The sequence below is a fragment of the Salpingoeca rosetta genome, assembly GCF_000188695.1.
Source record: "Salpingoeca rosetta unplaced genomic scaffold supercont1.8, whole genome shotgun sequence".
Taxonomy (NCBI): Eukaryota; class Choanoflagellata; order Craspedida; family Salpingoecidae; genus Salpingoeca; species Salpingoeca rosetta.
Window position 1 is genome coordinate 1,620,518 of NW_004754926.1, and position 22,500 is coordinate 1,643,017.

Consider the following 22,500-nt stretch of genomic DNA (forward strand, 5'->3'; position numbering starts at 1 on the left):
TGATGCGGCTCTGCGCGCTCAGAGCAGAGGATGTAAGAGGAACTCAACAATCTTGCGACTTTGCGGATGATCACTTACCTGTCGATGTCGTCGACGAGGAACAGTCCTAAAGTAGTACGTAAGGTACGTGTCAAGGTACAGCACAGAGCACAGCATGCACGCATATGTGTGTGTGTGTGTGTGTGTGTGTGTGTGTGTGTGTGTGTGTGTGTGTGTGTGTACGCGCGCGCGTTGAGGGGAGGGGGGAGGCTAATGCTTGAGTGTTGGGGCATCCAGGAAGCAAGGTAATGGCAGCGGGAAATCAAGGGCGCAGTCATGCACGGCAGTCATGCACGGCGTTCCAGCGCAGTGCGAACAGCATTTGAACGCGTGCACACGCGAGGCACGTACAGTCTCGAGCACGTCGTCTGTCTGGTCAATGTTCATGATGTCAACGGAAACCTTCTTGCCGTTGACAAGGTACACTTCCAGCTGCACCCACGACTCCTCGGCCTTCTGCACCTCTTTCTGGGCGTTCAACAGGAACGTCTGAAAGGTGTTGCCCTTCACAATGCGGGGCTGTTGTGCAATCTTCTGCAGCCACTTCTGCAGCATGAAGCGTCGATCTACAAAACCAAACACGGACACATGTGCGTTGCGTGTGGAAGTGAGGCGGGGAGCATAAGGGATGCAGTGAGAAGGCAAGCGAGTGGGTGAGTGGGTGAGCGAAGGAGATCGGAGAGGGGGATTGCTCCAAAACATGCAACAGAGCTGACAGCCATCTCCAATGCAGATACTGCAGGTTTCACGCCCACGATGTGCAAGGTGTGCACGATGTGCACGGCACCGATGCTCACACCCAAGCAGATGCACGCATGCAGTGTGCATGCAGTGGTATGATGCGGTCACACACACCATGGCATTCGTCTGGTTTGAGGTAGAAGAAGTTCTTGGGCGGAAATTTGTCCAAGCAGCCGGCTCCAAACTCGCGCTTCAACTTCTCGTGGAGCTGGGCCAGCTGGCTGTATCGCGCAGAGCAGTGGTAGGTGCCGTTGATGTGGATCTTGTACGACACGTAGCGTTCAGTGACGTTGCGCTTCGGCTGCAAGCACAAGACAAGAAGACACATGGGACGTGGCATCGGAAATCGTGCAGGCGGACAGTGAGCGATGTGAGGGTTCAAGATTGGGTAAGGTGTATTTCGAGGTGAGCAGGGATCGGACCAGCCACTGCTGCTTGTACAAGCAGGAGGCACACACACCACAACACAAACAAGCCAGTGAAACACACACACACATATATAGACGAGCTCCAAAACATTCCACAACACAAACAAGCCAGTGAAACACACACACACACACATACACACACATGCATCCCCATGCACCACACACAAACACACATGCGGGTGTTGCACAACACCAACGATTACAGATACGCACCTTGACCTCAGTCAACTCCTCCACGCCCCCGACGGAAATGTGCATGGTGGCAGTGCGGTCTTGAGAGCAGCACAAGAAGCAAACAAACACTGGTTGACTGGCTCTGCAGCAGCGCAGAAAGCGTCTCTCGCACACACGAAACAAACAAAGGCAAGATGCACAAGCCCAACAACAAAACAAGGGAAGGTGTACGGCGGCGGCGATGGCGGCGGCAAAGATGAAGAAAACAGCACAAAATGCAGCGAGCCAAAGAAGGAGCGAAAGGACAACCAACAACAAAAGGCAAAACACCAAGGCAAGCAGCAAGCAAGCAAAATGGATGTGGTGGGAGTGTCTGCTGCGTTTGTGCGGCGGTTCCTGAGCGAGGTGAAGGCGGAGCACCCGAGCGACTACGCATCGCTCACCACAAAGGACGTGTGTGACAAGGTTGTGATTCCACGCACAAGGGACGCACAGTGCGCGTACTCGGATGTCATCAAACGGGAGCATCCACAAGATGTGGGCCGGGCAAACATCTTCGTCTCCCATGCATGGAGATACAAGATCACTGACGTGCTGGGAACGATGCTTGAGTATGCAGATGCGCAGCAAGAGCATCGTCAGCCTTTCTTCTGGTTCGATCTCTTCATCAACAACCAGAACATTGCCGCAGATCTCCCACAAGACTGGTCAGTGTGTGTGTGTGTGTGTGTGTGTGTGTGTGTGTGCTGTGGTGTGTGTTTGTGTGTTGTCTTGTTGTGGTGTGCGTGTTGTATGTGTGTGTGTTTGTGTGTTGTGGTGTGTGTGTTTGTGTGTTGTGGTGTGTGTGTATGTGTGTTTGTGTGTTGTGCGTGTGTTGTGTGTGCGTGTGTGTTGTGTATGTGGGCGTTTATGGATTTGTGGATGGAGGTGCGTGTGTGTTTCCTTCACTCGCACCACCCAGCATCCCCCTCAACCCCAACACACCCACGCACTGACTCTGACGCCTGCCAAAGGTGGAGCACAACATTCAAGGAATCAATTGCATCCATCGGCCATGTGCTGCTGGTGCTGACGCCGTGGAGTGACCCCGTCCCACTGACGCGTGCGTGGTGCCTGTGGGAAATCTTCTGCAGCCTCAGCGGCGAGGGCGTGAAACTGACCATCCAGCTCCCTGAGGCAGAGCGCGCCTCACTTCGCACGGCCGTGATGGACGATTTCGACGCCGTCGTCGACACGCTCGTCCGCGTGCAGGCGGAGAAGGCGGAGGCCTGGAACCCAAAGGACAAGGAGATGATCTTCAAGACCATCCAGGCAAGCGTTGGATTTGCACACCTCAACGAGAAGGTGAAGGACCAAATGCGATCGTGGTGCCTGCAGCATCTCGCCTCCCTGATTGACGAGGACGAGGCGGCCGGAAAGAGCGGCACGCGCGACTTTGTGCTGCTCTGCTACCAGGCTGGCACCGTCTTCTGGAACTTCAACGCCACAGACCTCGCCATCGCCACGTTGACAAAGGTTCTGAAAAACAGCGACGCACTATCGGCCAGCGAGCGAGAGCGTAACACCATGGTTGCCAACACCTACAACCAGCTCGGCTTGACGTACTCTGCGAAAAGGGACCTCTCCGCAGCAAAGAAGGCGTTTGAGCAGTCACTGGCCATCAAGACAGCCGTCTTGGGCAAGCGACACCCATCCACGGCCAACACAATCGGCAACCTGGGCCAATTGGCACACCACCAAGGGCTATTTCCACAGGCGATTGCATATCACTTACAGGCCATCGAAATCAAGGAGGAAACGCTGCCACCCAACGATCGCGAGCTTGTCCCCACCTACCAGAACTTGGGCATCGCGTACCGCAACACGCGCGAGTACGACAAGGCCATTGCTGCACTGGAGAAGGCCCTGGCCATCCAAAACATCGATCAAAGTCAGCATCCAACAACGGCGCAGGTGCTCGGCAATCTGGGCAACGTGTATGCTGACATGGAGCGCTACCAAGATGCCATTGCCTGCCAGTTGAAGGCCCTTGAGATCCTCACCACGACATTGGGACAGCACCCTGTCACGGCCAACATGCACGGCAATGTGGCAAACGCGTACCTGGAAACCGGCAACATGGCAAAGGCCATTGAGCACGTTACCACTTCACAGAAAATGCTTGAGGCGGTGCTGGGCCCAACACACCCAACAACGGTATGTGTGTTCCTGTAGTGTATGTCTGTGTGTGCATCTACGTGTCTACGTGTGTCTGTGTCTGGGTGAGTCTGTGTGTGTGTGTGTATGCTTGTTTGTGTGACTAGGCTTAGAGGCTTGTTATTTATTCCATTTGCCACGATAGTCTCATGACAAAGTGACAATCACCCTCCCACCTCCGCCACACATCCTCGCATCCCCCCTCCCCGCCCGCTCGATTGATTTCGCTCACTTTGCTCGTCATGCTTGCTCCAACCACACGGCGTGCTGACGCTTACCTGCCCGCTCTATATACACGTTGCACCATCTCCAGGCACAAGCCGTCTTCAACACGGGCATCTTGTACATGCGAAACGGGCACTTCCAACCCGCAGCAGAGCACATGGAACGAGCACTGACTGTCATGCTTGCCACGATGGGCCCACAGCACCCCATGACCAAGACAACACAGGCAAACTTGACATATGTGCAACGCTTAATGCACAAGCAGCAGCAGCATAGGGAGAGCGGTAACAGTGACAAGCACGCTGGCAGCGCAGCAAGTGCTGGGCGCGTCGGCACGTCACTACCATCGGCAGTGCTGACATGCGAGCAGGGGCTTCTGTTGCGATTCTTGGCCAGAGTTGCCCCGACAACCATTGTCGCCACCGTCGCCACAACACATCCGCCACCACCTCGTGGTGACAGTGATGAACACCAACTGCTGCTGCGCTTCATCCTCACGCACGCAGCAGCATGGCAGGCAACAACCGATGCTGATGACGATGGTGATGGTGCTAACATGACGACGACACAGGAGCGGAGCAAGACCACGACCATCCAGCCAGGAGTTGCAGTGGAAGGGCAGGTAAGGAAAACGCCCTCGTGCTGTACATTGATCTGAAGCAAGAGCAGCCGAACCGTGTTGTTGTTGTTGTTGTTGTTGTTGTTGTTGTTGTTGTTGTTGTTGTTGTTGTTGTTGTTGTTGTTGTTTATGTAATGTTGGTGTACTCGCAGGAAAGAATACCTCCCACTGACCTCGGCAGTGGGTGTGCAGACATTGAATGAAAGACCGCAAGACGCACAGCAACGCAACAAACAGGGCGTAGGAGCGGAGGGAGGAGCAATCAATCGCATACATACACTCGTGGCAACAAGAGACACGTGTGGGGCGCGGGGAGTTGTCAAAGTAATCAAACCGGGGCAATGAATGAAACACAACGTCCACAAGAATACGAAGAGCGATCACAAAACGACGAGCAAGCAAGCAAGCACAACCAAACGACACACAAATACACGTTCATGTAACGAATGCAAAGCAGAAATAAAACGAATGGCGCAAGTGGATGGGGGAAGAGGGGAGGGGAGAAAAAACCAGACAATACCGACTCAGCGACAATACAGTCACGCTGTTGTCGACTTATTCTCTTGTCGCACAGAACGGCGGCGTGGTGCCTGCACATGTGTATGTGTGTGTGTGTTTGTGTGTGTATGAATGTATATATATATATATATATGTGTGTGTGTGTGTGTGTGCGTGCGCGCGCGCGCGGGTGTTGAAAGGGGCCGCATGTGTGTGAGTTACAGATACATATGTGTGTGTGTGTGTGTGACAGATACAAGTGTATGTGTGCCACACTCTGTTGCATATTGCAGCAGCCCCGTGCCAGTTGCTGCGTGCCTTAGACAGGCAGCAGGCAACCCACCCTCGAAGCGACGACGCTGATGATATCGCCAACGGCCACAAAGCGGCCGTGTCGCTCGGGACACCGAAAATAGCGCTTGCCCTGAGGGAAAATGCGTACGTGCATGTGAGCGTGCATGTGAGCGTGCATGTGAGCGTGTGCGTGTGCGTGCGTGCGTGAGCGTGTGTGTGTGATGGCACATTGTTGCTGTGATGCAGGACCTTGAAGAGCCCGTCTGTGTCGCCAATGGGGTCGTCCATCTTCAGGCCCGCGTAGATGTTGTAGTCAATCACTTCGCTGTCCAGCCGGCCAACATACTTCACCTGCAGTTGGAATTGGTATTGGTGTTGGCAGGTGACGTAAGTTCGAGCGCGGGCGTGTGCTTGTTGGAAGCAGCAAGTGACCGAAGGATATTGCGAATTGGGTGTTGCGTATTGGGTGCACCGCCATCACAGGGACAGGGACATGCAGGCAGGCAACCGCAGAGAAGCCACGCACCACGCCAGTGTATTGTTTGACGACACCATCAACAAGAGGACCGCGAACAAGGACGCGATCCCCCACCCGCACGTGGCTCGCAGCCGCGTCAACCTGTTTCAAAGGCGGGTTTTTTTTTGGGGGGGGGAGCGCGCGAGATGAGAAGGAGATGGATGAAGGTGTTGTGGTTGTAGTTGGTTGTCATTGCCGTTTGCGAACACGCACAAACAGAGGGAAACGCACGCACACACACACATGCATGCATGCATACATACACACAATGCGAGACCATATCCGACCTCCTCAAGTTTGAGTTCCTGGTCGATGTTCAGCGGTTGCGACGCCATTGATCCGCGCGAAATAGGAGGAAACATCTGCACACACACATACACACATACACACACGCGCACACACACACACACACACGATGCATCATTGTGCGTGACGGAAAGAGATGAGAAGTCACAAACCAGAGGCTTTGTTGTGTCTGTGCAGTAAGGGGCGTGCTGTCGCTTGCAGGCAAGCAAACCAAGGCACCCACCGGCTTCTGGGCCGTGCGCGACGTGCGGCGAGCGCCTGGCAGTGACCATGACGTTGGAAGAGGAGACCAGACATGGCGTGAGGCTTCATCAAGGACCACCTGGCGAGAAGGCAGTCACGAACGCGACGGCCAAGGAACAACACACACACACACAGACACACACAGACACACACAGACACACACACACAGACACACACACACACACACACACACACACAAACAAGCAAACAAGCGCACACTGACAGCGCACCTCTGCTTGGGGTCTTCCCCTGGTGGTGCGGTGTGCGCAGGGTGCCGTTGGTGTCGGGCGGGTGGTGGGCACCGCCAGCACTGCCGCGACGCGTTCGACCGCCCGTGGGCGATGAGCTGAGGGTGCGGCGGCGTGATGGTGATGCCTCCAGTGCGAGGGACGGGTCTGGCTCGGCCATTTGCGCCTGCAAGTTTGTCGTTCGCTCCAAGAGCGTCTCCAGGATCTGCGCTCGCTTCTCGTCCTGTTGTTCCAACGCAGCAGCTGTTCACGGCAGAAGCGGGTAGTGGTGGTGGTGTCAATTGGTGTTGTGATGGCGGTGGTGATGATGGTGGTGAGTGATGGGTGCAACCGCCTTGCGCTTCACCCTTACACGAGTCTTGCGCAGTGGTACAGCCAAGCAGCGTTCACGCGACAATGATCACAACAACGACGACAATGACGAGATGATGATACTGGCAGAAGCAAAGCTGCACTGCACCAACCTCTCTCTTGCAGAGCGCGGATTTGTTCGTTCTTCTGTTGGATGACCTTTGTCTTGCTGTCCAGGAACACCTTTGTCGTTCGATACAGCTAATACCAGCACCAAAACACAAATTGCACACGCAAGCCAGTGAGAGCACAGAAACGAACACAGATTATCTTCGCGGTGTGCGGTGGTGCAAGATGAATTGGTATGTACATTGTACATAATTGCGCGTGTGCGTGTGTATCTGTGCGTGCGTGTGTATCTGTGCGTGCGTGTGTGCGTGCGTGCGTGCGTGTGTGTGTGCGTGTGCATGTGTGTGTGAGTGTGTGACGCACCTCTCGCTGCTCGTGGAGCTGTTCTCGCAAGCGGTCCATCTGTGTTGATTCCTCGTCCGCCTTCACCGTTCGCTCCTTGAGCGATTTGATCTGTGCGCGCGCCTGCTGCAGCGTCTTTGCTCGCTCATCTCCGAGCGCCTTCGCCTCCTGTCACCACACACACACACACACACACACACACACACACACACACACACACACACACACACACACACACACGCACGCACGCAGACGTTGGACGCAAGCGAACGTGGTCAGCGCTTCAGCCAGTACCTCGCACGTGGAAGCAAGCAAACAGCAACACGTGCCATTGCGGCAGTGTAAAAAATCGGTTACCTTGAGCTTTGCATTGAGGTCATCCACCGTTGCCTGGAGCGCCTTGATTTGCTCCGAGTCACGCGATAACGCCTTCGTTCGCTGCTTCAGCGTCTTCAACTCCGCTTCCTGCTTCTCACACTGCTGTCGGCTTGCCTGCAAGCAAGCCGCATGGCAAAGGAAGGGGGAGGGGATTGAGTTCGGAGCATGGACACGACTGAATATTGTTGTGTGTCTGTACACGCACGCACACACGCACATGCATACGCTTGTCACACATGCATGTGTTTGAGTATACACGCGCAAAACGAAGCCTCATACCACCTCGACACCCCGACCTCCTGTCCTATTCCCGTGCCCTCCAGCACATGCGCACCTCGAAAGCGGCCTTTGTCTCGTTGAGTTCTGCCGTCACTGCCGCAGCCGTCGCCTCTGCCTGTGTCAAGCGCTTTGAGAGCGAGGTCACGTCCGCCTCGGCCTTCTTCTTCGTCTGCGCCAGCTGCTGCTCCAGCTCGTGTTTCGCTCGCAGCGCATCTGACAGCTCTTTCTGGTCCTGACCAAATTGTGGTGGCAGGGCGTGGCATTGCGGGGTTGTCCATGTGGGGGGGGGGGGTGTGTGTGCACGTGAGCGATCAGTCACGCGTGCAAGCAAGCACACACACACACACACGATTGCAAAACGAACCAACGCACAAGCGCAAAACGAACCCACATCCCTACACACACACACACACACACACACACACACACACACACATGACACCGCCTACGCGACGTACCCCGCCTTGTGCGGTTGCGAGTGTCTCGCGCTCTTCCTTAAGTGCAGCAAGCTCCTCCTCTTGTGCTTTCACTTTTTCCTCCAACGCTGCAACCTGTTACCACAACCAGGGGCAGTGCGGGCGCGTGCGTGAGATAAGGAAAGCGTGTGCGGGTGGAGTGCAGATGCGTCGAACACCAAACCACCACCGTGGACACTGCGGGCAATTCATCAACAAACCCATCCCTTAACCACACAACGCCACACACATACGCACACACACGCACGCACACACGCCTTGTCCTGTGCTTGTTTTGCTGCCGCAGCGTCACCGCCTTGCTTCTTCAGCCGCTCCACCTCCGCCAGCAGCTCCTGCAGCCGCTGTGCATCTGCCGCGCTGCTGCCCTCCACTGCCGACGGTGAAGTGGTGCAGAGGGGGGGGAGGGAAGGGGGGGGGGGCTGGTAGATGGGGGAAAGTGTTGAAGTGGCCGTGTCAGTTGGCGGAGGTGGTTATGATGCGGAGAGGAAACAGAGCAAATGGGAGCAGAGGGGGGGGGGGGGGTGGTTTGACCAGAGGCGATTGCCACATCATCGCCACCACCACCACCACCACCGCCACGACGCCAGCAACAACAGCACGCAAGGACGTACCGACTGGCGGGACAACACCGCCCTCAGCCGCCTGTGCTGCCAGAATCACATCCATGGGCACCTCAGACTGCACGCTCCCCGTCATCTTGTTCAGCCAGAACGTGCCATAGTGCCGCGAGACAAGGCGCACCCAATGGCCTGATGCGCAATTAAAAATAGGAGGGGGGAGAAGGAAGAGAGGGGACGGGGTAAGATGCGCTTGAGGTGGCGTGCAATTGATCACAGATGCAGGCGCGCACGCAATGCCTTTCAAAAAGAGACCCAAGCAAATCAATCAAGTGTTGGCAACATGCACAACGCGGTGTGTGCGCACCTGGGATGGGCTGTCGCCCTGCATAGAGCTGGGTGACGTAATTGCGCATGAGTGGAGCAAGCGTCATGTAGTTCATGGTGCCTTGCTCATCAACAGGCGGGTGGACCTGCACTATTGCCTCCACTTCCTCGGCAGTCAGGAACAGCCCAAGCTGATCCGTTTGCAGCTGTCAATGCAAGGGAGAATGGTGGTGGTGGTGGTGGTGGCAGTGAGTGAGATTGGAGGTGATAATTGGTGGCGATGGTGGTCATGGTGCTGATGGTAACAGTTGGTGGTGATATTTGTGGTGGGTGTGGGTGGATGGTCATAGTATCGACTGGCTGGCTGGTGCTCGGCGCTTTGTCAATCACATAAACTGTGAGCGTTCATACACGTTCTTCAGAAACCGTAACGGTGGTCCAACGACACCCCATTCTCCCGTTGCCCATTCCGCAACACCACACGTACGTCGATGCAGAATGTGTTAAAGTCCACCAGCCCCGTGTTGGCTGGATCGCGCGACTGTTAAGAAAGCAAGTGTCATATGGACATGGATTGTGATGACGAGCGAAGGAGCAATATAGGGTGCATGGGAAATCAACGCATGCATGACTGAGCCCACAGTAGGGTGCGAAATGGCAAAACATACGCGAGCGTGCACCGAGCGCGCGCGCACACACGCAGACACAAACATAGGTGCACGGTCGTGCGTGCGTGCACGCATGCACACATACAACCATACACGTGTGCGTGCTCAACAGCAGCAACGGCAGCCGCAACAAACCATGAAATGTGAAGCAAACGCGTCTGCCACAATCTCGTCCTCGCTGCCCGTGTGCGATTCCGGCAGATCGTACTGCGCCTCCCCCGTCGCCTGCATGTGTGTGTGTGTGTGTGTGTGTGTGTGTGTGTGTGTGTGTGTGAGCGGTCAGAAGCACGTCATAGAAATTGCTTTTCACACACGCAAGCGTGCGCGCACCACCCACCATCACCCATCACCACTTCAAACCTCCACGCGCGCACCTTGTTGAGGTACAAGATGCCTTCTGTGCGCGAGTAAATTTCCAGCCAGTCCCCCTGTGTTGTGCTGCTTGCAGAGAGCTTCTGCACAAGCGCCTGCACAACGGTTTTCGGAAGAGAGATTAAGGGGGAGGGGAGATACTCACGTGTGAATGGGTGCTGCAAACACGTGTTGCAGTGTGTGTGTGGGTGGGGGGGGGAGTCGCAAGTAACACAAATGCGTGCATGCGCGTATGTATGTGTGAGTGTGCGTGTGTGTATGTGTATGTATGTGTATGTTGTGTATGTATGTATGTGTGTGTGTGTGCTGTACCTCGCGTGCACGTGGGCCAAATTCGGCATACTCGATGGTGCCGCTGCCGTTCGTGTCCACTAGATCAAACAACGCCTGTGGACGAAAAAGGATTGCAGGCAATCATCAGGAGTCACCATGAGTGGAAATCGCAGCAATTGAAAGGGCGATGCCACGGAGTGTGCCAACGACTCACGGACATCCATGCGACTGCGCGCGCACACAAGCACACTCCCTCACGTAAACGCACACGCACACTCCCTCACGTAAACGCATACACGTTCACACACACACACGTTCACACACACACACAATCACACACACACACACACTCTCTCTCTCTCTTTTGCTCTGACCTTGAGGTCCTCTTGGGTGAGAGAAACACCAAGTTGCTCTGGTGTGAAGACCTGTGCAAACTCCTCAAACGACAATACACCGTCACCGTCCTGATCTGCCTGCTGAAAGTACTCCTGCAAGAGCATGCATACGCCGTCGTTCATTACCAGTCAGTCTTGAGCAACGGAGCAAGCACCTTGACCTGGTTGGTACCAAGACCAAGGTGGATTGTGCGCGCGTACAAACACACACACACACATAAGCACACGCAAGAACACGCGAATTGCGATTCGCACCACACCTTTACACGTTGTACCACATGAACGAACCAGGAGCGTTGTTTCGAGTGGGCCCTGTTTCCTGGCCTGATCTTGCTCCGCAGTGATGACGTGCACCTCATTGCCTGCCGTCTACCGAACATGGTCAAGCAATTGGAAAATGGGGGAACCATGCACGCGGCAGTGAGGGGCATGACATGATGCTGCCACTGGTGGCAAGCCCACAACAGAGACTAGCGTCCCGACGAGAAACCCATACACACTCATACATACATTCACGCACACACACACACACACAAACACACACACACACACACACACACACAAGACTGCCTCCCCCCCCCCACACACACACACAACCATAAATCAACCACAACCACAACGACAGACACACTTGCACTCACCACATGCACTGGTCCCGTTTGTGAGGCGTCTGAGTCCTGTTGTTGTTCAACTGTGTGCAACTGTGGCTGCGCAGGTTCCGGTGCATCGCTCATGATGTCCAACTGCCGCCACTGTGCAAACCCCCTTCAATCAATTCACGGTCACTGCACGTGTACGAAGCCCAGCGTCAGTTTCTTTCAGCGAACGTGAATGTGTGTGTATGCATGTAGGTGTGTATGCGTGTACGTGTATGTGTGTGCATGTACGTGTTTACGAGGAGTTGCGTGCATTCCAGGGCTTGCAAGGCATGGCAACTGCAGGCACTGCACACAGCTCCACACTGCCATCCACACCAATCACACCACCTGCCTGCTGTTGTTGTTTGTTGTTTTGTGTTTGCTCGCCCCGTTTGCGCCTGCCAACCAACAGAAATGTTGTTGGAAATATCGCCATTTCTCCACAACGCCTGTGAAGGTGTTGACGAAAGCTGTTTGCGTTGTGCAGACTTTTCTACGACAACGACGATCAGGCAACCAGCAAGAGAAGGACGAGGAGAGTTGTGACGAGAGAGCAAGAAGCAAGCACAACAACCACCCACACGCGATCATGATGATGGCGGAGAAGCACCGCCAGCAGCACCAGCAGCACCAGCAGCACCAGCAGCACCAGCAGCACCAGCAGCACCAGCAGCACCAGCAGCACCAGCAGCACCAGCAGCACCAGCAGCGGTTTGCGCTGTCTGCACGAGCGGGTCGACAGCTGTTGGCAAATGGGCGGGCAGAGGCAGCCGTGCCATACCTGCAGCAGGCGCTGCGCTGCTTGCTTGATCCCGAAGAAGCGCCAAGAGCAGTGGCAGCATCATCCTCGCCGTCGTCAGGCACTTCCCCTTCCCGCGCCAACAACAACAACAACAACATTGACAAGAACGCGACGAGCGGCAACTCCGCCTCAGAGGACGAGCAAACGTGGGCAGACCAAGTGGCAGTTCCGAGACGCTGGACGGAGCACGAGGCAAACAAGCAGTCACCAGGTCATGGTCCCACCACCAACAGCAGCACTGCAGTGACGGAGCACGATCTTGATCAAGCAGAAAGTCAAGAGGGCGGAAACAAAGGCGATGGCAGCAGGAAACCCCAAAAGCGGGAAAAAAGGTCGTCAAAGAAGCGATCCAAACGAAGGTGGACAGGGACACTCAGGAGGCTGAGCCACGGGAGCCACGGCAGCCACGGCAGCCATGACAGCCACAACAGCAGCAGGGGCAGCAGCAAAGCCAGCATCGACAACGACAAAGATAACATTGCCGCCTCTGTGGAAGATGGCACAGCCACCACAGCTGCAGGATCTCAAGAGCTGCAAGAGCTTGGACTGCATCGGCTCCTTGGACAGAGCTTCCTCGCGCTCGGCAACCCGCAGATGGCAGGGCAGCACCACGAAGCGGAGCTGAGGATTGCAAAGGAGATGAACGACCCGCTGCGCACGGCGCTGGCGTACGGGAACATGGGCAGCGTGTTCGCGTGCCTGCGATCGCTCAACGAGGGCATCAAGTGCTTTGAGAAGCAGCTGCAGATTGGTGAGCTGCTGAAGCACAAGCGACTGCAGCTGCTGGCCACAGAGAGCCTCGGCAACGCATACCGCCAGGCGTGCCTGTCCACGGACGAGGCGGATCTGCAAGCGACGTACCTTCGTCAAGCAGAGGCGTATCTCGGGCGAGCCGCGGTGCTTGCACGCAAGGAAGGGCGGCACGCGCAGCTGGCGAAGATCTACGGCCGACTTGCCTCGCTCTGCGAACAGGCGCACGCGCTTGATCGCGCCGAGCACTGGCACAAGAAGCGGCTGCTGCTTGCCGAGCAGCGCAAGGACAAGGCCCTCATGTCCCGCACCCTGTGCAACCTGGGCAACGTGTACCGTGCTGAGGACAACCTCGCCCGTGCGCTGCGCTGCTACAAGCGCGACATCAAGCTGTGCAGGAAGGCCGGTGATCGGCGCGGCTTGGCCATCACATACTACAACATGGGCACGTGCTATCAGGCAGCTGGCGACGCAGACAACACGCTGGCATCCCTCCGCCACCACCTGGCCCTAGCGCGGGAAATTGGGGACGAGGAGCAGCAGAAGGCATCCCACGTGCGGCTGGGGCACGTGTGCTGCGCGGCCGGCGACTACGAGACGAGTCTGCAGCACTTTCACGAAGCAGAGCGCATGGCTGGTGCCACCGGGGACGCGCGTGTGTCGCAGCTTGCCAGCGATGGCATTGCGGACGTGACTGCACAGATTGATGCGGGCAGGAAGCGGCTCACGTCCAAGGAGGTGGCAGCACGGTTGGCGCAGGTGCCCGAGGACCAGGCGCCAACCATGCACAAGAGGTGTGTGTGTGTGTGTGAGTGTGTGTGTGTGTGTGTGTGTGTGTGTGTGTCTGTCTGTCTGTCTGTCTGTCTGTCTGTCTGTCTGTCTGTCTGTCTGTTTGTCTGTGTGTTTGTGTGTGTCTGTATGTTTGTGTATGTTTGTGTGTGTACTTGTCTGTGTGTCTGTGCGTGTTTGCCTGCTTGTTTTCCTGTGTACTTATGTGCACTTGTTTGGTTCCTCGTGTTCATCCTCCCCTCTTCCCCCTCGCCTACCATCCCCTCCCCCACCTCTCACGCACGCTGACTCATGATGGCTGCCAGGACGATTCGAGGCACCATCTCTTCGCGTCTGCGCCGCCGCCGCCCCAGCATCGCTGCGCCCGCCGCCGATTTCACCACCGCAGGGCCCATCACCGCACGTGCGTACACGGCAGTGTCGTGGTGGCACGCTGCTGCTGGTGGTGGTGGTGGGGGAGATGTAATGGTCGTGTGTTAATGTTATTGGTGGTGCTTGTGGTGTGATGCAAAGTGCAGTCGGGGGAGGGTTGCGCATGTGTTGTAAAGGCGCCATGCATGCTTTGATGCAGCGAAGCAAGCACGCTTTGAGTCGCTGTGTGAGTGTGCATTCGCCGGGTTCTCGTTTGTCAGCTTGCTTACCCACCACCCACACCAATGCCTTGCTCCCACTAACACGCTCACGCGCACACACTTGCACACACACACATGTGCACACACACACACACACTTGCACACTTGCACACACACACACACGCACGCACGCACACACACACGCACACGCACACACACACACACACGCACGCACACACACGCACTTGCACACACCATCGCAGGTGCTCCTGCCCAGTCCTCAGTACAACAACAACCACCACCGGCAGCGTCGTCGTCGTCGTCCGTGCTCGTGCCGCCAGACGATCCAGGCATGTGCATATCCCCCGCCCCGTCCGCTGTCACAACAACAACAACGACGACGACGACGACGACAGCGTTCACCTCTGCCGCAACATCGCCCACGCCATCTACCGCCACGCTGACGACAACACCCGCCGCGTCCACGGCAACGACAGCACCGCCGGCCGCCGACAGCACCAGCGAGCCTGTCCGCCTGCGCGGGGCGAGCGCGCGCGTGAAGAAGCGGCTGTCACAGATGTTTCTTCGCCGTGGCGATGCTGCCCTGTATCTTCCCAGCCGCGCCTCCACCCTCGGCCCCGACGCAATCGCCGCCACCGCCAACACTGCCACCACTGCCACCGCCACGGCGAGCAGCAGCAGCAGCGGGGGCGATGGAGGCACATATGAGGCTGGGATTGAGCTGGATGACCTACGTGTGGGCGGCGGCGATGTAATTGATTTGGAGGAGTTGGCACTGGCGCTTGCGCAGCTCGACGGGAGCATTGCTGCCGGGGACAAGAACACGGGCGGTGGTGTTGGCGGCGGGGTGGTGGGGGATGATGCAGGACAGCACGCGCACACACAGCGGCACAGCGCACCTAACAGTGGCGAGAGGGGTGAGGGGAATGATGACGACGATGATGATGATGATGACATTGATGATGGTGACGACATTGATGGTGCCGATGCCAGTGATGGGCGAATGGGCGTGGATCCAGCCCACCGTGCAAAGAGCCAGCAGTTGTTGGCGGCACTGACACGCCTTGAATCGTCCTATGGCCAAGCAGACAACGATGACAATGGTAACAATGGTGATGGTGATGATGGTGGGATTGTTGTTCGACGGCGGCGACGCGGCACGCTGACACGCGAGAACCGAGCAGCAAAGACAAAGTCGTACCAGCTGCACGACTACGGACTGCAGGATGAGCTCAGCATCTGATGCGGTGTGAGGTGGTGTTGAATGGGATGTGCTGCGACATGTGGTGGGGTGCGTGGCGTGATGCCACGTGGTTTGATGTGATGTGGTGCACCATCAAGCCGTTACTAGAGGGCGTGATTGTTGGGGGGTGGCTGCACCTTGTCCACCAACATGCGGCGGTCGTTACTCAACTTCTAGCCTGTGTATATTATGTCATGTTATGGACTTTGTGTATATATACAACTGTGACAGCATGTGACGATTCAGGCTGTCGTGTTGTGGTGTTGTGCTCACCGTTGCTTGCTATTTGCTTCGTTTTGTGCAAACCAACATGTCATCCGTAAACTTATGCCGTCACTTCCCATGTATGCCTTGAGGGGTTCTTTTGTGTATTCTTTTCTTCTTCACGCATGTGTGAAACTATCTCTCCTCATACACACACACATACACACACACACACACACACACACACACACACACACACACACACACACACACAGAGCCCACTTCGACGCGTGCGAACAATGTCGGGAGATAACAGATCAATCGAATACAACAGGCTGAGGCAAAGCAATTGTCAACATCGAAAGAGCAGGCAGACCACCAAAGAAAGACCACACAAAACCAACACCACCTTGAGCATGTGTCACTGAAAAAAAGAGCACATCTGTCTCCATGAGGCGACGGAACGTGACATGATACCCACACTTTCACACATACGCTTCCACACAGCGGTGCGGCCGTCGACAGAGAGAAGGAAGTGCGGTGCATAGGGTAGCGCACACGCACCCACATGTACACGTACACACACACACACACGTACACACAACGAGACAACATAACGCAACACTCAATACGCAACACACAACACACAAACACAACGCATGCGGACAGCTGTACACCATCACACGTCTCCTATCTCTGTTCAACGGCGGCGGCGGCGGCGCTGCTGCTGCTTGTTTTTCTTCTCGCGCTTGCGCTGCTTTGCGATGTTATCTGCCTTCTTCTTCCGCAACAGGCCTGCACGGTACTTCTTCAGTTGTGTCTGCATGGCGCCGAACGACGGTACCAATACGAAAGCGCAACGAGTGGTGAGACGAAGACATTGCAAAAGAGAACAGGCTGGACGGTGATGGGTGCAAAGTACGCACAATCACACATGACACATGACACATCACAGATCATGCACACACGCACACGCACACGCACACGCACACGCACACGCACACGCACACACACACACAAGCACACAAACACACAAACTCACACACACAAGCACACAAACAAAAACACACGCACGCACACACAACACGCACGCACGCACACACAATCACTTACCCTTGACATGCCGCTGGGCTCACTGTCCTTCTTGCCGCTCTTCTTGTCTGTCGTGCTAATATCCATTGCGCTGTCTTCCTTCTCAGCATCCTTGCTCGATGCCTCGGCTGTGTCTTTGGTGGTTGTTGTGTTGGTGTTGCTGGCGTCCTGCGCGGCGCTCTCCGCAACCTTGGTGGCAGCGGCAGCATCGCTTGCCGTTTGATCGACTGCACACATGTGTGGTAGAATGGAGCATCGCGTGAGCGCAACGCCGATGGTGGCCACGACTCGCCAGGCTGCACAACATGATGAAGTATTACCACGGACATTGAAGGCAACCTCCGAACTCACCGGTGTCTGCCTCTGTCTTCATCTCATCCTTGATTGTAGCTGTGTGAACAGCAAGGTGAAACAGAGGACGCTCGTCAGTCAAGGGGGAGGGGGCCTCAAGCGTTTGCACATGCACAGGCAAGCGCATATGCACGCGTGCACATGCACATGCGTTGTGTCCACACACACACACACACAAACACACACACACACACACACACACACACACACAAACGTGAAATACGTGCACACACAAAACCACACACACACACACACACACACACACACACACACACAAACGTGAAATACGTGCACACACAAAACCACACACGCACACGCACATAATACCCACGCAATGATCGCATACAGTGATCGCAGGCACACGATGCGCGACCACCATACCTTGGAGCGCAGCTTGTTGCTTTGCCTTGATCTTCTGTCGCTTGATTGTGCGGAACTTCCGCTTGATCTTGGACCGAATCGACTTTGCCATCGCGCTTGCTTGCTTTGTTCGCTTGCTTTGCTCGCCGTGTATTGGATGCCGCAAAACCACGTGGAACAGATACGCAATTTATGGTGTCGCTTGCGACTTTGTTTGATGATTGACGCTCGATTTTGGTTGCGATGTGATGATGTGATTGTGATGTGTACAAATCGCTCTTTCCTTTAGTCCTTTTGATCTATCAGCTTCTGTCAATCGTCCTTGTTGTAGTAGTGAAAGTCCCCGTGATACTCCGCCACACACGCAGCATACGCACACAGAAGAACCAACAAACACAAACAGGGAGACACAGAAAAGCAGAAATCAGCACAAAGCATCGCTGAAGACGTTGCATATTTGCCGTTGCATTGAGGGGAAGCAGGGAAGCAGGAAAGCTGCTTCGTACAAGTGTCGAGAACTTGCTTGATCGCACAAACAAGCGACTCAAGTGATGTAACATAACTCACCCAAGGAACCAGAGCGATCGAAAGCAGCGATTGTACATACACCCCAAGTCAATGAGCAGAGACAGACCCCCCAAATGCACACATATCCATCCACACACGCACATGTCAGCATGTATGTAGACTCGCACACACCCACACGTGCAGACGTGCAAAAACATACCATCCACACACCCACACCCACACACATGAACGACTACAACACGCACGCACGCACACACACGCACAAACACACACACACACACATTGCAAGTGCACAACACTACGCGACACTCGCTTCGACTGCATGGAGCGAGGTGGTGGTCGAGCGTGTGCGGCCGCGGCGTCTGGCACTGAGTGCGCGCTGCAGCACGACAGCGGATATGGAAGGTGATGGTGCGGGCCACCCTTCGGAGAACGTGACCGGGTCTGTTGCAGGAAGGGACGTCGTGCCATTCCTGATCAACGCAGACACCTGCCGGCGACGCCGCAGCATGCGCCGCGTAGCACGAAGGGTCACTTTGCCTGTTGGGCTCAGTCTCCTTCCGCCTGGTGATGCCACCGTGCTCTGCTCCTGTGCGCTGGCGGGCACAGCTGCTGTAGTTGATGTTGGTGGCAGCGATTCAATAAACAGTGCAACCTCGTCGTCCTGTTCGTCAGACAGCACGCCCGCCAACGCGTGCTCGGCAACCACATCAACCACGTCCACGGGAATGCCGCGGAGGAAGCTCTCTGCACCCAACTCGCCCCGGTGATACGCCAAGCACTTGTGCACACACAGCTCAACGCAGCTGGCATCAGGTGCCAACGCTTGCCCCGCGTGCTGCTTCAGCAGCTCCCGGTACACTCGCAACGATGCCTCGCACGCCGGCTGATCAAGGTTACACGTGTCAGGGCTGTTAAAGCCAAACCGCAGCAGGGCGTCCACGTACTCGCACACGGGTGCACGCTCGTTGCAAAAATCAAACGGCGTGTCGGTGCTGTCACTGAGCTGCTGATTTTGGCTGTTTGCTGCCCCAGCGTCTCCTTGTTTACAAGAGATGTTGCCCTTACTCTCCACTGCTTCAGGCAACAAGTGTGGCTGATGTGGTGCGTAGCTGCCAGCACGCCGGCGGTCGCCATCAAAGTCATTGCCGTTGGTATGCTGCACGCCACTGTCTTCACTATCAAGCAGCACGTCTTCACCATCATCATCACCATCATCATCACCATCACCATCACCATCACCATCACCATCATCATCATCATCATCATCATCGTTATCACTGCCACTCTTACTGGCCCATCCATCCGAACCGTCGTCGTCACCGCAATCAGGCAGAGCGCCGCCAACACCGCCTGGAAACAGCGACCACGCAGGGGTTGTGTCCACGCCCACACCAGCCAACGTCAGCAGCGCGTGGCTGATGGTGGCTGTGACGAAGCGTGCGCCAACGTAGGCGCGCCCACGCGACAGGTTGGTGAAGGTGCGTGCGAGCAAGACAGCTTGCTCGTCGTCGCTCCGACACTGGCCATGCCGCGGGAACACAAGAAACGGGTTGCTGAGTAGAAATCCAAAGTAGCTCAGGTTGCCTGCGAGTGCAGCCATCCAGTTCTTCAGCGTGAACCCGCGGCGATCGCGGAGCGAGGTGTTGAGCTCTGGCAGCAACTTCCACGTGTTGATCACAAAACTGCGCGTGTCAACGGCAGCAAAGTTGCTCACGTCTCGAGCGGCCATTGCACAGGCCATCGCCACCGCCTCCTCACCCAGCATCTTTGCTGCCGTATCCAACCAGCAGGTGCAAGCCTCGTCGCAGCTGGTGCAGCTGTGACAGCTCCTACAGCTCCCGCCCCTGCACACCTTGCTGAACGCCACCACCAGCTCTTGCTGCGTCATTTGCCACAAGTGTCTGGGGCGCTGCTGCCTTTGCTGCTGCCTTGGCTCTTGCTGCCCCAGCTCCTCTTGCTTGTCTTCCTTCTCCTGCCGCTGCGGCTGCCGCTGTGGCTGTTGGTCATACCGCCAACCGTTACACTCATGTTCGGCTCGCAGCACATCTGTGAGTGCAGACGTGCATCGCTCGTACAGGAGATCAACAGATGCCTGCACCCGGAAAGGAATGGTGGCCTCGATGCATGTGCACACGTACAGGAGCTGCACCTCTGTCAGCCAGGGCGCGAGCATGTCCATTGCAACCACGCAGCTCAGAAACTCGTTCAGGCCCTGTGCACCAATCTCGAACGGCAGCAGCTCCCCAGACGAGTGTCCGAAGAGGCGATAGCACAACAGTTGTGCCCGTGCCCGTCTCTCACACAGGTCTTCTGCTGCTGCCGCCGCTTGGGCCATCGCGCAGTCACAGGAGGACGACCACACACAGTGCTGGTGGCGACTGTAACCACTGCTGTCATTTCCGCTGTCGTTGCCGCTGTCGTTGTTGCTGCCGTTGCTCCTGCGAGGGTTCTTCGCACCAGCCAAGCCCCAGCCTTTCTCATCGCCTTTGCCCTCCTTGCCACGAGGGCTGCAGCCGCAAGAACAGTCGTCATCCTCGTGCCACCAAGAAAGCACCTCTGCTGCGCCTGTGGGTAAGACTGGATCAGCACGCGTGCAGCTGATGCCGGCAGCATCCACGGCACGCTCTCTGTGCTCACGTCGGGAATCCGTTGCAGCCTGCAGCGGCGGCGACGGGGCGGAGGGTGTCAACAGTGGTGATGATGTCGTGGACAGGGGCAAAGGGGAGGAGGGGGAAGGAGGGAAGAAGGAGAGGTCCGAGGCTTGAGTTGAGCTCGAGGCACAACTGGTGTTGCTGTCCATGCTGTTAAGCCTAGCGTGGCGGCGGTAGCGGCGGCGGCGACGGCAAGGCTGCCACGGGTGCTCGTACTCAACCAGAGTGTCGGCGAGGAGGGCAAGCTCACACGGGCGGCGCAGTGCCTCCCGTCGCTTGTCATACCGGCCTGTCGCATCCGCCATCAAGCGTGGGCTGTCGACGATCTGCTGAACTTGGGGATCATGATGACCGGTCTCCTTGGTGATGTCGGTTGCAGTATCGGCGGCGTGGTTTTGGTCGCGCTTGCCCAAGCGCTCCTCATCCTCGTCGGCCTCGTCTTCTCGTTCTTGTTCTTCTTGTTCTTGTTGTCGTTGTTGTTGCAGCGTGGTATCGTCCTGGCCGGCACCCTGCGCCTGCGAACGCGCTGTTGCCTCCTCTGAGGGCAAAGGCAGGAGCCGTGCGCGGTGGAGGATAGGCAGAAAGCACGGTGCGATGCCATCGTCCACTTGAAGGTAGACCACGTCGTGAAAGGCTGCTGCTAGGTATGCCAGTGGGTCTGAGGCGGCGTCCTCGGGGACAACCGCAAACACATGGTGTGACGAGTGGTACACGCGATGCGGCCCGCTCATGCTGACGACAATAAGACGCGCAAGCGTCTCGATGTGTTCGGGAGGTACCTGCGCCTCGAGTGCCGCAAACGCTTCGGTCATGCCGCTCACAAGCAGGGCCATGTGTCGCTTCGTGTCACCATCGTCCAGCTCTCGTTCCATGGCGTCGCTTGTGACTGTTGTCGTGCCGTGCAATCGGTGGCCCCCCGGTGATGTGCTTGTTTTGTAGTTTGGTTGTCTTATTTCCAAACTTGAGCCGCGGTTGACTTGAGGGGTTTGGCTGACTCTTGCTGGTTGTGAGGACAGGGGAATCGCAGTCTTGGGAGTTCGAGCGTTAAAGCGGTCTTTGGGGAGGGGGGTTGCTTACTCAAGAGCGTATAAGGGCACAACTCCAGAACTCCAGTCAATCTTTGAGTGAACGAAGAACGCCTGAACCAAATGTTGAAGATGATGCCGAGGCGGATCACACGAGCAGAAGGTGAGACGGGTGGTGAGGGAGATGTTGCGTGTGGTTTATGCAGGTGCTGATCGATGGATCGAAAGAAAGGAAGGGGATGAGTGATTTGACATGTGTAAATCAACAAGATGGTGGGGTAAATGACCTTTCGCACACCAGCTGCACACCTGCCTGCATACCTGCTGCATGCTGTGTGCGATTAGTTGTTCGCGAATGTGGTGTCTGGTCTGACATCCCGATCTTGTTGTTCACTTCATGTCAGTCATGCGCTCTGGTTGTTTGACAGCGGCAAAGCAGCCGCATCTTCGAAAAGG

At 56.3% G+C, this 22,500-nt stretch overlaps 6 protein-coding genes across 6 annotated transcripts in view; 2 read left to right on the forward strand and 4 right to left on the reverse strand.

Moving 5' to 3' along the window:
* PTSG_12085 (uncharacterized protein) overlaps positions 1-1,466 on the reverse strand; it is a gene marked incomplete at its 5' end in the record, with an annotated part of 4,943 nt that extends 3,477 nt beyond the window's left edge. Inside the window, 3 exons of the mRNA XM_004995499.1 lie at positions 335-605; positions 895-1,081; positions 1,422-1,466. Of these exons, the coding sequence (XP_004995556.1) occupies positions 335-605; positions 895-1,081; positions 1,422-1,466 (503 nt within the window). The remainder of the gene's footprint in view (positions 1-334; positions 606-894; positions 1,082-1,421) is intronic.
* Positions 1,467-1,736: 270 nt separating this feature from the next.
* PTSG_03824 (uncharacterized protein) lies at positions 1,737-4,461 on the forward strand (the record flags this gene model as incomplete). Its single annotated transcript, XM_004995500.1, has 4 exons — positions 1,737-2,089; positions 2,396-2,897; positions 3,033-3,578; positions 3,892-4,461. The coding sequence occupies 4 exons, from the start codon at positions 1,737-1,739 to the stop codon at positions 4,459-4,461; spliced, it is 1,971 nt and encodes a 656-aa protein (XP_004995557.1).
* A 73-nt stretch (positions 4,462-4,534) lies between these two features.
* Positions 4,535-12,065, reverse strand: PTSG_03825 (uncharacterized protein). The gene is made up of 23 exons (XM_004995501.1): positions 12,006-12,065; positions 11,657-11,800; positions 11,304-11,384; positions 10,995-11,108; positions 10,660-10,734; positions 10,350-10,442; positions 10,111-10,200; positions 9,795-9,848; positions 9,348-9,513; positions 9,035-9,172; positions 8,681-8,793; positions 8,406-8,498; positions 8,003-8,179; positions 7,648-7,782; positions 7,312-7,458; positions 6,993-7,080; positions 6,511-6,771; positions 6,261-6,295; positions 6,019-6,093; positions 5,741-5,833; positions 5,464-5,565; positions 5,264-5,344; positions 4,535-5,012 (listed from the first exon to the last, which is right to left on the reverse strand). Exons 2-23 carry the CDS (start codon positions 11,747-11,749, stop codon positions 4,962-4,964), a joined length of 2,355 nt encoding a protein of 784 aa, XP_004995558.1. The 5' UTR covers positions 11,750-11,800; positions 12,006-12,065; the 3' UTR covers positions 4,535-4,961.
* Positions 12,066-12,099: 34 nt separating this feature from the next.
* PTSG_03826 (uncharacterized protein) lies at positions 12,100-16,277 on the forward strand. The gene is made up of 3 exons (XM_004995502.1): positions 12,100-13,999; positions 14,300-14,397; positions 14,830-16,277. The coding sequence occupies exons 1-3, from the start codon at positions 12,243-12,245 to the stop codon at positions 15,828-15,830; spliced, it is 2,856 nt and encodes a 951-aa protein (XP_004995559.1). The 5' UTR covers positions 12,100-12,242; the 3' UTR covers positions 15,831-16,277.
* Positions 16,278-16,282: 5 nt separating this feature from the next.
* PTSG_03827 (uncharacterized protein) lies at positions 16,283-18,053 on the reverse strand. The gene is made up of 4 exons (XM_004995503.1): positions 17,859-18,053; positions 17,478-17,516; positions 17,148-17,353; positions 16,283-16,854 (listed from the first exon to the last, which is right to left on the reverse strand). The coding sequence occupies exons 1-4, from the start codon at positions 17,947-17,949 to the stop codon at positions 16,735-16,737; spliced, it is 456 nt and encodes a 151-aa protein (XP_004995560.1). The 5' UTR covers positions 17,950-18,053; the 3' UTR covers positions 16,283-16,734.
* A 590-nt stretch (positions 18,054-18,643) lies between these two features.
* On the reverse strand, positions 18,644-22,459 carry PTSG_03828 (uncharacterized protein). Its single transcript, XM_004995504.1, has 2 exons — positions 22,366-22,459; positions 18,644-22,158 (listed from the first exon to the last, which is right to left on the reverse strand). Exon 2 carries the CDS (start codon positions 21,889-21,891, stop codon positions 18,664-18,666), a length of 3,228 nt encoding a protein of 1,075 aa, XP_004995561.1. The 5' UTR covers positions 21,892-22,158; positions 22,366-22,459; the 3' UTR covers positions 18,644-18,663.
* Positions 22,460-22,500: the final 41 nt, after the last annotated feature.